Below are 15325 nucleotides of genomic sequence, written 5' to 3' on the forward strand. Positions count from 1 at the left end.
GTGGTCTCAGCCTACCAACCACTTGTCCTTCTGGGAATTTCTCAGTGTCAAATTCCTCCCTGGCACGCCATGAACTCAGTGTGTACACTGGTCTTTAATGACAAGGGTGGAAAATTAACCATGGGTCAACTTCCTCATCCATTGGTCACACCTTAGCATTTCCTTCCAATTAAGAATTATACCTAAAGGACACCCAGACCTCGGGGTCCTCTGGCATCTTAAGTTCCAATGACTGAAGTGTGTTCTTCAGATCAGACCTTCTAAGCCTCATAACCTGAGATGTGAGTGTGAGAAAAGAGAATAAAACCCTCATACCTTAGGTACTGGGCAGAGTTACATTTAAACCATCTCGAGTAAGGGGTGGGGAGGGCTCCCACTCTCGCCCCCTTCCATTCCTTTCCCTAGCATGCGCTCTCTCCTCCAGAGACAACTCAACAGCTTCTTTGCAATCCATACTTGGCTTTAAATAACACTCACATTCAGGAAGTTCTTCTTTCCATTTAACCCAAATCCCTTCTGCTACAGTTAAAACCCGTTTCGTCAGTGGAGATTTGGAACAGCTGGTTCCCATTCTCTTTATGGCAACTCTTCGTAAAGATTCATAGGCTCCACGCAGAACCTCCATACCAACTTGACCTAAGGCATGTAGCTTCCCTCTCTCTAGCATTCTGCAAGAATATGTTCCCATACAGTCACCGATAACCCGTTGCTTAGGGTGTGGAGAGCCGACTCCCTGAGCGAATTTCTAGGGCTAAGGAAACACAATAGCGCCTATCCAAGTACCCAGGGGATTACCTGAATTATTAAACACCTCTGCTTTGGTGAAGATACCATCAGTTGGAAGTTTGGGGCAGAACAAAGACAAAAACTAGGGCAGAAATGTTTATGTCTGAGCAGGGAAGCACGCGGGAATGACCAATCTCTGGCCAAATGCCTACAGCTCTGCTCAAGAATATCGCCTCTTTGTGTGAGGTGTGGGCATTTTAGGATTTTGACAAATAGCACCCCATGTTGGCCTCTCACTCAGATGTGTAGCTGCCCCCCACGCCGCCACCACGTATCTCAAACTCTTTCTTCTCCACAGCATTAAGAACCAAAGCAAACAAACAAAAACTTGGAGCAATACAGAAGATCTCCAGTTGACTCTTAGGAGCAAACCACATGTGTTCTTGAACATCTGTGCTTTTCCCAAGCTATTTTTTTCCCCCATTATTGTCAAGAGAAAAGAAGTTTAGTGGAATGTTTCTCCACAGAGGCACAAGTCTATAATACTCCCCGTTGATTACATATAAAAGACACAAAATATTAGTTTATTAAAAGCAGCTTCAACCATTGCTGTACAAAGCAGTTCTCCGATGGAACAGATTTATGAAGTAACAGCTGAAAGGTATGCAGATCACAAGATACATGACAAATGTACTTTATTACACGGATCAGAAATACCATATGTACTAGCAGTTACTGTACAGTGATACACAACACCCAACTAAGACTATTTAAAGGTTTCACTCATATTGAAAACTATAGAGACACAATGTGAGAGTGAGAAAGTGTTTCATAAGATAGCACAATGCCAGGGCAAGTCATCGCTCGGGGAAACTAAATACATTCTGCATATTATAAACAATGTATTGTAAAACTATGCCATTCTTGAAATTAAAATGCGAAGAACTTTACCCCATTCATGGTTTAAAGCAGATGTTTATAAAGTTCTTCCATACTTTAAAGTGGAATGCAGAGGAATAAATACCAGACTTAACAACATTAACAAATTTAAGATTTCAGATTTTGTTATTTCCACCAAAGAAGAGACGTAAGTCCGTAATCACGTAGCACCAGAAGAGTACAAAAAGAGTGAAATAAGCACAACACATTTCAGACACAACTTCCTGCAAGGCATTGCTTACCTAAAAAGGACTTTAGCAGCTTTCAACTCAATTTCCAGGTACAGTGTTTGAATCTGTTCTGCTCTGTTCCTACCACATGGCTGGTCACCGTTGGTCGGGATGGTACCTCAAAGGCTACTCGGGGCTCCGTGTTCCATTTCGGTGAAGGTTCTTCCTTAGATTGAGCCAAGGTACGGCTCTCTGAAGCGTCCCATCGGGGGCACTCGTTCTGCAGTCGAGGGCAGCCTGGCTCCACCTTCATAGGTGCGCTAGCTTTGAGCAACCACCCTCACCTCTTCAGAGCTCCTTCCTCATCTGAAAATTGGGAGAAGAGTATCGATCCCACAGCATCAAGGATTAAATAATATGAGTGAAGCATTTAACATGACATTCCCTCAATGTTGGCTGTTAGCATTACCATCACTTTGCCAAATCAGTCTTACTTGACATCACGTTTTTCTCCTGTTCTAAATAAAGTAGGTGACAACATGGGACGCCCAGGTGGCTCAGCGTTTGAGCGTCTGCCTTCCGCCCAGGGCCTGATCCTGGAGTCCCGGGATCTAGTCCCACGTCGGGCTCCCTGCATGGAGCCTGCTTCTCCCTCTGCCTGTGTCTCTGCCTCTCTGTCTCATGAATAAATTAATAAGAGCTTTAAAAAAATAAAGCAGGTGACAACACTTGGCATTCAACCACAAAATTTAGGGTTCTTTTTAATAAGTAGACACAAAATCTGGCCCTGGCTCTCCTGCTAGCTCACAGGGCCCTGGAACAGCAGAGTGGCCTTTGACCTGGCATGAGCACTTAGCAGCGCTCCATATACACCCCTCCCCACCAACATTTCCTTGTAAGATTAGTATGTGTCTGCTGCAATGGCCTTCCAGGGAAAAGGGTTTCTATCTTGTGGCCAGCACGAATTTCCATCGCTCTGCCAGGTGGCATCTAGACACCTGTCACTTAGCTAGTAAGCTTAGCCAACAGCCCAACATTGGCTTCTCAATTGCAGTATTTATACATTTGAGAATTCCTTGATATCTCTTTGGATTCCTCCCATTTATTTTGTGGCCAGCACTTCACTGATCTAACCTATACATCCCTAACCCTCATGGTCACAAACCACCCGTTTCAGATATATAAACCAAGGCATGGTTTATATAGAGCCAGTTATTCTTCATTCTCCAACTCCCGGAAATCATACCCCAGACATATAAATCTACACATTCAAAATACCCAAATTTCCTAAGAAGCAAATATATTCTGCTGCATATTTATTCTAGGCAGCACATGAACTAGTGGAGGAAAAAAGAATATCTACATCAGTGTGACACCAGGAAAAAAAAAAAAAAAAGATGTGCTCAAAACCACTAACTTGACTCTGCCTTAGAGTTTCAGTTGCAGTTCCCATGACTTCTCTGGTTGGGAGCTCTGGCACCATGGACTGTGGGCCACACCTTTAGAACTAGGTCGGCCCATTCTACGGGAGAACCACCTACGGAGCTCCATGTCTGTGTTAGGCTGAAATTTGAGAAAAGGTCCATAAATCCTGAGCCTGCACAATGGATTGAACCAAAAATAGGTATTGTTGGGAGGAGTAAATGAGTTATACTTTGGAGAGTTTAGGATTAAATAACATAGACCAAGGCCTATTTAATAACAAATAAATGAAAATGATCTTGATTGTCCTTATTTTAAAATTTAATTTCTTAAAAAACAAAAATAGAATGTCATATTCAATTCCTACTGTGTTTTTAGCCCACTCTTAATCCCAAAAATTATTTGGTGCTTAGCGTGAGCTCCATCTGGTGGTTTTACGATTCTCTGGGAAACATGAGTTAAGTAAACTACAAATTTCAAAAAGATAAGCGAATCACTTAAAAGATTAAAAGACTATGCTACACTAAATGTATGACCTTAAAGAATAAAGCAACAAAGAAGTGACTGTACCCCTGCATTCATTTTGGAATGTCAGTCTAAATTCCCTGCCAAACTTTGGAGGTGGGAAGATCTTGCTGGCAGTATAGTTCAGGAGGCCTCAGAGACCCGTTACACCAGTGCAAGGCAATTTCTCTTTAATAGCCATCTTTTTGGGATCCCTGGGTGGCTCAGCAGTTGAGCATCTGCCTTCAGCCCAGGGTGTGATCCTGGAGTCCCGGGATTGAGTCCCATGTTGGGCTCCTGCATGGAGCCTGCTTCTCCCTCTGCCTGTGTCTCTGCCTCTCTCTCTCAGTGTCTCTCATGAATAAATCTTAAAAAAAAAAAAAAAAAAAAAAAAAGCCATCTTTTTGAGAGGCCATCGGACATTTGAGAGCATGTTTCCCAAGTAAGCATTTCAACAGTGTTTTGTTAAGCAAAATCCTGAATAGACCAGTATCATAACTGGACATACGTTACATGAGCATCCTAACATGGAGGCCTTGGATGAGAGCTCAAAGCTCATCATTGGTGTCAAATTAGAAGTTATCAGCCAAAGAGAACATGACCATATCCCTGGCACTGGCCTCTGATCGCAAAGAAAATCCAGCTACCAAATACCGGCCAGTGCTGCTACATTTTAGGTAAGCACCAACTATGCAACATCACTAATGCAGTCAATTCCTATGATGGAATAAAAAGTAAGTAACCTAGTACATTTAGGCTGATATGGTCACTGGCTTCATGTTAGCAACTTTGTTTCACGGATACACATTTATGTATTTGCTTTTTCCTCACAAACTATCTGTAGTTCATAACTAGACCAGAAAGCAAAAAAAGGCCATGGATAACATTTATTTTCCAACTATTTTCTATCAGGTTCTTTTGAGAAAACAATTTTAAGTATTTAAAAATTATCCACCAGGCTTTAGGTGAACTAATCACTGAGTAAACTGACAAGTCTATTACATAATTTTAATATTTTATTGGTATGAAATTTTACAGAATCACATCTCCTTAAAGACTTAAAGGTCATGTCCTCCTACTTCTCTCTGTATGGTGTCACAGCCTAGCACTGTGCCTGCCATAAATCTGTGACTTGATGACTTAAGTGACCTTATTCAAATAGATTTTCACTTTTAACTTGATTTTCCTCTGAAGCTAACAGCCTCTTGAGTAGATGCCCGTAAGGTCAAAACCTCCTCAGTCTCCTTCCTTAGGTCCTGTGCACGAAAAGTTCCTAGCACACAATAGGGACCCGATGTATACCAGTGAACATATAAGGATAGTTAACAGATGAACATGTAACAGAACAGAACTACAGTAAAATTGCAGAGGGAATACAAAGTTTAAATTGCTTAACAAAAATAAATGTAAGGGAGCTCAGCTGGCTTAGCATCAATCTGCCTTGGGCTCATATCATGATCTTGGGGTCCTGGGATAGAGCCCTGTATTGGGCTCCCTGCTCAGTGGGGAACCTGCTTCTTCTCCCTTTCCTGCCCAATTGTGCTCTGTCGCTATCTTTCAAATAAATAAAATCTTTTAAATAAATAAATTTAAGTAAGAGTGAAATTAGTGAACTGTAGCAAGATGGACTTAACGAAAAGCATTGCATCTTACCAGCAGTTCCAACAGTATATTTTTCTTCAGAACACTAGTTTGAAAGAGTCAAAGTTGAATAGGTTTTTTTACTGTTAGATCTCTAGAACACTATGCTGAGCTAATTAATACTTTTTGTGGATCTTCAAGCATGCACCATTTCCCAAATTGACGTATGAAATGTATTTCTCACCCTGCATTCAGAAAAATGGATTCTGAGAAACATACTCTGGGGAATACTGTGTTATGTTAGGCTGGCTACATCAGATAAAAACTAAAGAACACTGAACTAGTTCCCAGGATGTTCTAACTCCTAAAAAGATGGAGCATACCAATTTGTAGATGTTAATATTCTACCAAAAACCTTAAGATTTTTTTTTAACAATTTAATTGAGGAAGGTGGTCTTCTCTACTACTAGAAAGCCTTAAGGATAGATAAAAGAAAAAGCTCTTCAAGATCTAGACAAAATATCTTTTATTCTCAATTAAACAAAATCAAAACTCCAAACAAGTAGTATTTAAAAGATCCACTGACTTTATACTTTAAATTGTGTAAAAGTTTTCTCTAAACCAGAATTACCTCAAACGTGTCAGTATATCTTCTTTTAGAAATCTTTACTAAGACCAGTTACAACCACAATAGCACTTGATAGAATAGTGATGTCTGAGAATCCCTGCACAATGGACAGCATCCAGTTAAAATATCAGTGTAGCTTTCATTCATCAAAAAAATATTTTATTCAAGCTCCCAAAACAAATTTGAGGAGTTAAGTTGGGTTTGTATTGAAGAGCAAGGCCAAGTTAAATACGGAAACCAAGTTTTCATTTGGTGAAGTTGAAATCCGTGTATACATTCTAATCAAAGACCAGTCCCGCGTAGGATTTTCCAGGTGTTTAAGAGTCTACCAAGCCAAACCCTTCGCTGCCTTTGCTGCTTTGGCTTTGCTTTTCCCCTTCCCTTTTTCTCGCTTTGCCTTTAGCCTTTTCCTTTGCCTCTGGTTCATCCATATGGGGTACTGTCCATGCTGGTCTAGAAGGCTCTTTTTGTTTCTCTTAATTTCAGTCTCCATTTTCATGTCATCTGAATAAAAGATGGAAAACTATTAATGTTCATGAATGAAGAAACAATCTTGTGAAAAAGCGTGTTAATGCAATGAGAACATCAGAATTGAAAGTCGTCTGAAACTACAAAAGGAACAAATCCTTTTCCTGTAGAATGTTCTTTGACTAACACTGAAAACTCACAGCACATTCAATGGACACGCTCCCAGGTATTCCTAAACCATGAAAGATACAAGAAGTTTTGTGAGGAACTAGAGATGTCATCTATTTGGTCACTAAGAAACTTTCTTTTTATTCATTTATTCCTGAGAGACACAGAGAGAGAGAGAGAGGCAGATCACAGGCAGAGGGAGAAGCAGGCTCCACACAGGGAGCCTGATGTGGGACTCATCCCAGGACCCCAGGATCATGCCCTGGGCCAAAGGCAGATGCTCAACCACTGAGCCACCTGGGTGTCCCACTTAGAAACTTTCTGAAGAATGTCACGAGTGTCCATCTTTGGAATAATAAAAGTTAAACAGAAAACATCTAGGATATACGGGTTTGAGCTACTGCATGAAGAATGAGTGTATAGCTGTGAGCACATGTGAGTTATAAGAACATTTCTCAGATTAAGTGCTTTCTTAAGCTAAATAAGACAGGTGAGCCTATTAAGTGCAACCACACTTTTAATGGATAGGCCGTAGAAGCAAATCAACTATTAGGAATGGCTGGCCACGTCTAAGGAAGTGCAGTAGTAAGCAACAAGCTTGTGATAGCAGAAATGGGCAGATGACAATGAAAAACCTGGACAGGGGTGCTGGGCTGGCTCAGTGGGAGAAGCATGTGACTCTTGATCTCAGGATCCTGAGTTCAAGCCCCATGCTGGGGGTAGAGATTACTTAAATCAAAACTTAAAAAAAAGAAAAAGAAAAGAAAACCTGGATATAGGGGCTCCTGGCTGGTTCAGGTGGTAGATCATGGGATTCTTCACCTTGGGGTCGTGGGTTTGAACCCCACGTTGGGGGTGTAGTTTACTTAAAAACAGAAGTATATTAAAAAGAAAGAAAAACCCGGATATACACTGAGCTGCCACTCTTTATCCAGGTAACACTGGATTATCCAGATAACAAAGATCCAGCTCCACTAAATAGAAGACCTGGCAGGAAGCTGGGTCAACCGGGCTATGAAGGATATGCCCAGAATGTCTCTCCCAGGTAACTCACAAGGGTATACGAAGTCTTCCATGATCTCTACTACCTGACCTGACATTATATTAATTCGTTTATTTGGTTACTTTTGGTCTCCTCTGATATGATGTAAATCCCATCAACATGGAGGCCATTTCTCTGATATTTACCATTGTTTCCTCAGCACGTAGGATAGTGCCTGCTATATATTAGCCATTGAATAACTAGTTGTTGAATGATTATTTTTATTTTTTTAAATATATTTTATTTATTTATCCATGAGAGACATAGAGAGAGAGGCAGAGACACAGGCAGAGGGAGAAGCAGGCTTCCTGTGGGGAGCCCAGTGTGGGACTTGATCCCAGGACCCTGGGATCACGACCTGAGCCAAAGGCAGACACTCAACCACTGAACCACCCAGACATCCCTGAATGATTATTTTAGATACTGTTGTAGGTTCTGGGGATATAGTGGTCCAAGTGTGCTCCTTGCTGTCACGGAGCTTACAATGTTCTGTTGAAGGGAGCATAACAAAGGTGCATAACAGCTGCAGCTGTGTTAAGTGGCTTTTTTTAAAGAAGTATGGAACCAGGTTAAGTAGGACCTGGTAGGTAGGCTTTGATGAGAACACGGAAAGACAATGAGATGTTTTAAGCAAGAGAATAACATAATTTGCCAAATATTCCAAAGATATTGTACCAGTTGGTATGTCAAAAATTAACTGAAAGGGAGCAAGAGGGGAAGAGAAAAATAAAAAGGCTACTACCTTGGTTTGAGCAAGAGATAATGGTCATTTTAAAGTGAAAACATGAAAAAAAAAGTGAAAACATGAAAGGAGGAGGAAAATGGACAGATTCCTGCTCTATTTTGGAGATATTCAAGATGTGGGGATCCCTAGGTGGCGCAGCGGTTTGGCACCTGCCTTTGGCCCAGGGCGCGATCCTGGGGACCCGGGATCGAATCCCACGTCGGGCTTCCGGTGCATGGAGCCTGCTTCTCCCTCTGCCTGTGTCTCTGCCTCTCTCTCTCTCTCTCTCTCTCTCTCTCTGTGTGTGTGTGTGTGACTATCATAAATAAATAAAAAATTAAAAAAAAAAATAAAAGATTCAAGATGTGCTAATGGTTTAGAAGTGGGAGATGAGAGAGATCAAAGTAACTACTAGATTTGAAGCTTAAGAAACTGGGTAGTCAGTTGAAAGAAACGAAATAAGGGGAAACATGTAGACATGGTTTTTTTGTTTTTGGTTTTTGAGAATGGACATTCCAGAACACATTTATCCTGTTTGAATGACCCAGTGGAGAAGAGAGACCGATAAGCAGGATGCGTGAGTACAGCCCCTGGGAATGGAGAAGATTCAGAACACAAGGGGAGGAACTGACCTTTGAGGGAATATCAGCAAGAGGGAAAGTATCTAGGATTGCGAGACTGAGGATCACCACTCTCTTCCTTGCACTGAACACCACACAAATATACTTCTATTTTAAGAGCCTGATTATTATGTACGCTTATTTCAGTTTGCTGCCAAACTGTTCTATGAGGATGTGAAAACCAATGAGTCTTTTCCTGTGCTGAAGCTAGTAACATACAGGCCTCCAACTTTAGACTGTGATTACGACAGAGATACCTAGAATCTTTCAAAATCACATACAGGAAAACCTTGATTTTTCAGGAAAATAACTTAGTGGCATATAAGGATTCTTTGAATGGGAACTAGATCTTGTGAAAGATAAAATGAAGAGAGATCTATCTTGCCTAGTCCCTAACTGAATAGTGTACCTTCCCAATGAGGATACATCTACATTTGTCTACTCCTGTTGTACTATCTATTTCTGAGGCACTCAGGATATTGTATAAGCACCAAAGGCACACTCAGAGTAGCTCAGAATATGCCTATTCACATGAACCGGCTTTAAAATAGTTTAGCACAGGGAAACCTGGGGGACTCAGTGGTTGAGCGTCTGTCTGCCTTCCACCCAGGGCGTCGTCCTGGAGTCCTGGGATCGAGTCCCGAAATCGGTCTCCCTGCAGGGAGCCTGCTTCTCCCTCTGCCTGTGTCTCTGCTTCTCTGTGTCCCTCATGAATAAATAAATGAAATCTTTAAAATAAATAAGTAAATAAATAAATAGTTTAGCACAGAATCTCTAGCAGCACTCTAAGCCTTCAAAGAATTATATGGACATGGCAGGAGGTTCATAGGGAAGTATGTGCAGGAAAGAACGGAGGATAGTCAAAAAAGGGAAAAAGAGTCACAAAAGGAAATGAATAGAATTATTATTTTTAAAACGAAGCACATAAACTCACCTTTTTCATCTTGTACTACACACTGAGTTTGCTCTTGACAATGTTTGGGTACCACCACGGTGGCTATCTCTTGAACATCTTTCATTAAAACATCACTATCCATTTTAAGAATACTCTTTAGTCTGCTGAGTTCCTTTGGGGCATTCTTTTTTCTCTTTTCCGCACGCATCTTCCTTTTCCACTTACTCCGTAAGCTTTTAGCCATGTTACCTGGAAAGCTAGCAGAAATACATATACAAAAGCAAAAAAATTTACTATTAAAAAGAGAAGGGCAAGTCCTTGGAAAACCCGGTCAAAAGTTATCAGTACAAAACACAAACCGAGGGATCCCTGGGTGGCGTAGCGGTTTGGTGCCTGCCTTTGGCCCAGGGCGCGATCCTGGAGACCCGGGATCGAATCCCACATCGGGCTCCTGGTGTATGGAGCCTGCTTCTCCCTCTGCCTATGTCTCTGCCTCTCTCTCTCTCTCTCTGTGACTATCATAAATAAATAAAAAATTAAAAAAAAAAACCTTCTTAAAAAAAACAGAAACAAAACAAAACACACAAAAAAAAAAACAAAACACAAACCGATGGAAGGGCAAATTGTTCACTCTGTTTATGATTTACGATGGTATAATGAACAAAGTATGTGAGGATCAACATGGCCTATACAGCCAGTAAATAATGAGAGCACAAAATCAAACTCCCTGTGGTCACTGGCAAACTCTAAGTCAAGCCAACTCTGAAAGCTCCTGGGGTTTCCACACAAGATGAAGGAATCTGACTTACCCCCAGATGCAAAGAGCATCATCACCTTACATTCATGCAACAACTTACAAATCACAAAATGGTTTTATTTGTATTTTTTTAGGTAGGCTCCACGTGGGGCTCGAGCTCAGGACTCTGAGATCAAGACTTGAGCTAAGATCAAGAGTCTGACTTAGCTGACTGAGCCACCCAGGCGCCCCCAACATGTTTTTATAAATATATATATATATTTTTTTAATAAATATTTTAAAACTCGATTTCCTCCAAGCCTATAGGACATCCCACCCGTCTTCCTCATTGTCCTCCCCTCAGTTCAATCTAGTTACTTTAAACTTGTCTTATTTCCATCCTGCTATTCCTCACCTGTTAGCTCCAGCCCTAAATCCTCCACAAGGCGGTTAGCCCAAGCTATAAAAATTTTTTTTTGTGCTGGGGCACCTGGGTGGCTTAGTCAATTAAGCATCTGCCTTCGGCTCAGGTCATGATCCCATCGTCTTGGAATAGTCTTGGAATCGAGCCCCACATTGGGCTTCCTCCCTCAGCAGGGAGTCTGCTTCTCCCCCTGCCTGTTGCCCCTTCTGCTTTTACTTTTTCTCTATTAAATAAGTAACATCTTTAAAATATATATATTTTTTAACTTATATATATTTATATATATATTTTAAAGAGAGACTGAGTGCGCCAGCAGGGGGAGGGGCACAGGGAGAGAGAGAATCTTAACAGGCTCCATACTGAGTGTGGAGCCTGATGCAGGGCTCAACCTCCTGAGATCACGACCTGAGCTGAAATTAAGAGTCGGATGCTTAACCAACTAGGCCACCCAGGTGCTCATAGTGTGAACTTTTAAAAACTTAAGAGCTTTCCATTCTTTCATGGAATTCTTTAATGACATCCCACCTCATAGTCATGATCTACATGGGTATCTGTGCCCTAGCCCTGCTTCCTTCAACTAGGTCTCACCACATGCTCCAAGCTCCATCTCATCCCCAAGTACCATTTACATCTGAAAAAAGTTCAATCAGTGACAACCTAGGGACAGAGTGGGGATTTGAGAAGAGGGGATTATAGGGATTATAAAAAGTTTGGAGGAAGGCTTTTGGGAGAGATTTACATTATCTTGATTGTGCTGATGGATCTTTGTATACATATGTCAAAAACTACATTATGGGGCAGCCTGGGTGGCTCAGGGGTTTAGCATCTGCCTTCAGCCCAGGGTGTGATCCTGGGGTCCCGCGATCGAGTCCCAGGTCAGGCTCCCTGCAGGGAGCCTGCTTCTCCCTCTGCCTGTCTCTGCCTCGAGGGTTAGGGTAAAAATTATGTAATCAGAACTTTTGGGGATCCCTGGGTGGCTCAGTGGTTTGGTGCCTGCCTTCAGCCCAGGGGTGATCCTGGAGTCCCGCGATCGAGTCCCAGGTCAGGCTCCCTGCATGGAGCCTGCTTCTCCCTCTGCCTGTGTCTCTGCCTCTCTCTGTGTGTCTCTCATAAGTGAATAAATAAAATCTTAAAAAAAAAAAGTTTCATGGAAGAGGTTGTGGTGGGCAAAGTAAAGTTCATAACGGCACCACTCACTGTGGACAAAACTGGAAGACAAAGCAAAGATGAACTTTCAGCTTTTCTCAGTGTGGCTTTTTATATTATCAGGAATGCTCTTGCCATGGTCAAAGTTTTGTTTTTGTTTTTTTCCCTCAGAAAGGCAAATCAAGACTGAACTCTTCCCCCTCTGAGGGATCAAAAACATTTAAAAATAAATAAGTAAATAAATAAAATGCAATACATTACACACAACCGAGCACTTACAGAAAACATCAAGGCACGATTTTGGGGAAAAAAAAAAAAAAAAGAAAAGAAAAAAATTCACAAGTGCACAGCCTGCGCACTTAGGCTCCTGTGCCCGGCGGTGTCCGTCGCGCCTGCTCCTCCCTTCCCTCCTGGGAGAGGGCTTCCCTGGCCCCCGTCCCACCGCCCCATCACCCTTACCCTCCCGCTCCCTTCTCAGTAGGTGTTACGACCTGAAGGCGCGGAGCGCTTTCCGGCCTCGGCGACCGAGGCGCCCGACGCAGTGCGCATGCGCTGGGCGGAGGGACGGTGAGGGACGCCAGCTGACCCCTCAGTGTGCTCCCCCGTCGGCAACGACGCAGCGCTTCGACGGGCCAGGGCCGGGACGGCTGCGGCAAACCACGCCGCGGCCCCGGGCTCGCCCGGGCGAGACGACCGACACAGGAGGGCCCCACGTCGCACGGAGCCCGAGGGCCACCACCGAGAGCGCAGGAGGCGCCGGTCCCCGCCCCGCCCCTACACGGCCCAGGCCCGCGACGAGACCCCCCCCCACCGGGCGCGGGCAGCACAGGACTCACCGGGACACTCGGAGGCCGGTCACCGCGCGCACGGCCACGCCGACCGGAAGCCGCCGCACTTCCGCCTTCCGGGACGCCTCTCTGCGCGCGCTCCCGGCAGCCCCGGGCGGCGCAGGGCACGCCGGGAGCCAAGATGCCCCGGGGCGCGCCGAGGGGCGGGGTCTCCCGGAGGCTGGCGCTGACGCTGACGCACTTCCTCCTTCCGCTGGGCGCGTGCGCCGTGGGGTCCCGGCGGTCTGCAGGCCGCGGGCTGCTGCAGGCGGGGGCTCGGAGCCGAGCTGCACGTCCCCGCCCGCGGCGGACGCCGGTGCCGGTCGCCCGAACTCCCCAGCGGCGCCGTAAGAGGCACGACCGACCGGCACGCGCGCTTCATTCACATCTGTCCCCGAAAGCAAGCCTTTACCAACCCGGAGACCAAGTCAAGGCCAGGCTGCGTCTGCCGGGCCCGCGCGCACCTGATAGCCGCTCAGTGGAGAGCAGACCCGAGGCCGAGCCTGGGCCGTTGTCCCCGGGGGCGGGCACGTGGGCCACAGACACCAGTTCTTAGTATTATTTTACGTATGCTCCGGATTGCCTAGGCTTTGTTGTGGTCTTAAGATATATTTTCTTTAAATTCAATTAACATACAGTGCATTATGTTTCCGGGAAGGATTTAACGATTCATGAGCTGCCTACGACCCCCGGCCGGCAGCGTGGGCCTTGGAGCAGGCAGGTGTCCTGGGGCATCTTCCTAGGTATGTCGGAGCCGGGATTCCTGCTCCGTAGACGCAAGCCAACACGAGCTGACCGATCCTGGGTACGTGAGAAGGACTCGGCAAGGGGTCGCTTTCCTTATTTTTACATAATTTCAAACATGCGCCCTACTGTTTGCTAAGCTGCGTTTTCCAGAGATTTACAACACACACCAAAACACAGTAAATTTTTTTTTAATGATGCCCAGTAAATTCCTGTCTGGTTGCTGGTAAGGGAAAAGTTCCTTCTGAGATAATTTGTGTGTACTTTTCTTTAAATTTGTGTCCTTGAAGAAAACTTGCGTCATATGGAAATTACTATACTCAAAATACATCGGGGTTTTTTAGCACCCGAAAAAAAAGCTCATAATGTGGTATATAAAAAAGAAGCGTGCCTGAGAAACCTGCTTTCTTTAAATAAGATTAACCCTTTATAAAGCAAGTGAATGTCCATGTGTTAACTAGCCATATATTAGATCTTAGCTGCCCCTCCCAAAAATGTTCACGTTGCATTTTAGAGAAAGCTCACTAATAGTCCTAATGAACTGCATCTCATTTAACATACCAGGCCAAGACTTGAATAGACACTTGGCACCGGAAAAAACTTAATATGAAAATGTCATGGCGTTAAATATATGCCAAAATTCTGCATTACTAAGACTTGAAAACACTGAATCATAAACTGCATTTTGAAAAAAAAAAAAAAAAAAACAAAAACTTTTAAACTTATGTTCCTCAGGAAACCCTGGGTGGCTCAGCGGTTGAGCACCTGCCTTCAGCTCCCGGGATCGAGTCCCACGTCGGGCTCTCTGCATGGAGCCTGCTTCTCCCTCTGCCTGTGTTTCTGCCTCTCTCTCTCTCATGAATAAAATCTTAAAAAAAAAAAAAATACTTATGTTCATCAATTTGTATAAAAGCAGTTCTAAAAATAAATGGTCTTAGTGTATTTAAAAATCCTTAATTCATTTCTTCATTCATACATTCGAGTATGCACTCTGTGATAGGCTCTATGATGACTGAACTACAGGCTCCAGGACACGTTAGCCCCTGATGGAGGGATGAGGCTCAAAAGTCACAGCGAACATTGCTTCAGCTCCCTCACCAAGCTGGAAGAAGCCGCTGGGACTGGAGGCACAGTGGGCAGGATTGAATACCTGCCTGGAAGTGGGCTGGTTCCCCACCTGCAAGGCAAGCTATGCAACAAGCACCAGCCACAACGGCCTCTGCAGTCAGGCCTAGCCCATGCAATTCCCAATCTGAATACTCACTCAGGCTTTTACCAAGGCTTCTGGGATTCAGATGGTGACCCCATGTTGTCCAGACCCTAGGTGGTAGGGACTTGAAGGCAAAGCTCTACAAGGACGAACAAGAAAAAGAGCCTAAGTTCCCACCTGTTCGAGAAAAGCCCACAGCATCCTGTGTGGAGCCTGCTTCTCCCTCTGCCTGTGTCTCTGCCTGTCTCTCATGAATAAATGAAATCTTAAAAAAAAAAAAAAAAGAAAAAAGGCCACAGCTGGCTGCTGACATCACCAAGCCGCCAAAGTGCATCAAGTGGATCAAAGCCA

General features: G+C 43.9%; 1 protein-coding gene across 1 annotated transcript; it reads right to left on the reverse strand.

Annotated features, from left to right (window-relative positions):
• Positions 1–6103: 6103 nt before the first annotated feature.
• LLPH (LLP homolog, long-term synaptic facilitation factor) lies at positions 6104–13163 on the reverse strand. Its single transcript, XM_038549930.1, has 3 exons — positions 13030–13163; positions 9927–10144; positions 6104–6474 (listed from the first exon to the last, which is right to left on the reverse strand). The coding sequence occupies exons 2-3, from the start codon at positions 10129–10131 to the stop codon at positions 6296–6298; spliced, it is 384 nt and encodes a 127-aa protein (XP_038405858.1). The 5' UTR covers positions 10132–10144; positions 13030–13163; the 3' UTR covers positions 6104–6295.
• Between the last annotated feature and the right edge of the window lie 2162 nt (positions 13164–15325).

The sequence above is a fragment of the Canis lupus genome, chromosome 10, assembly GCF_011100685.1.
Source record: "Canis lupus familiaris isolate Mischka breed German Shepherd chromosome 10, alternate assembly UU_Cfam_GSD_1.0, whole genome shotgun sequence".
Lineage (NCBI taxonomy): Eukaryota > Metazoa > Chordata > Mammalia > Carnivora > Canidae > Canis > Canis lupus.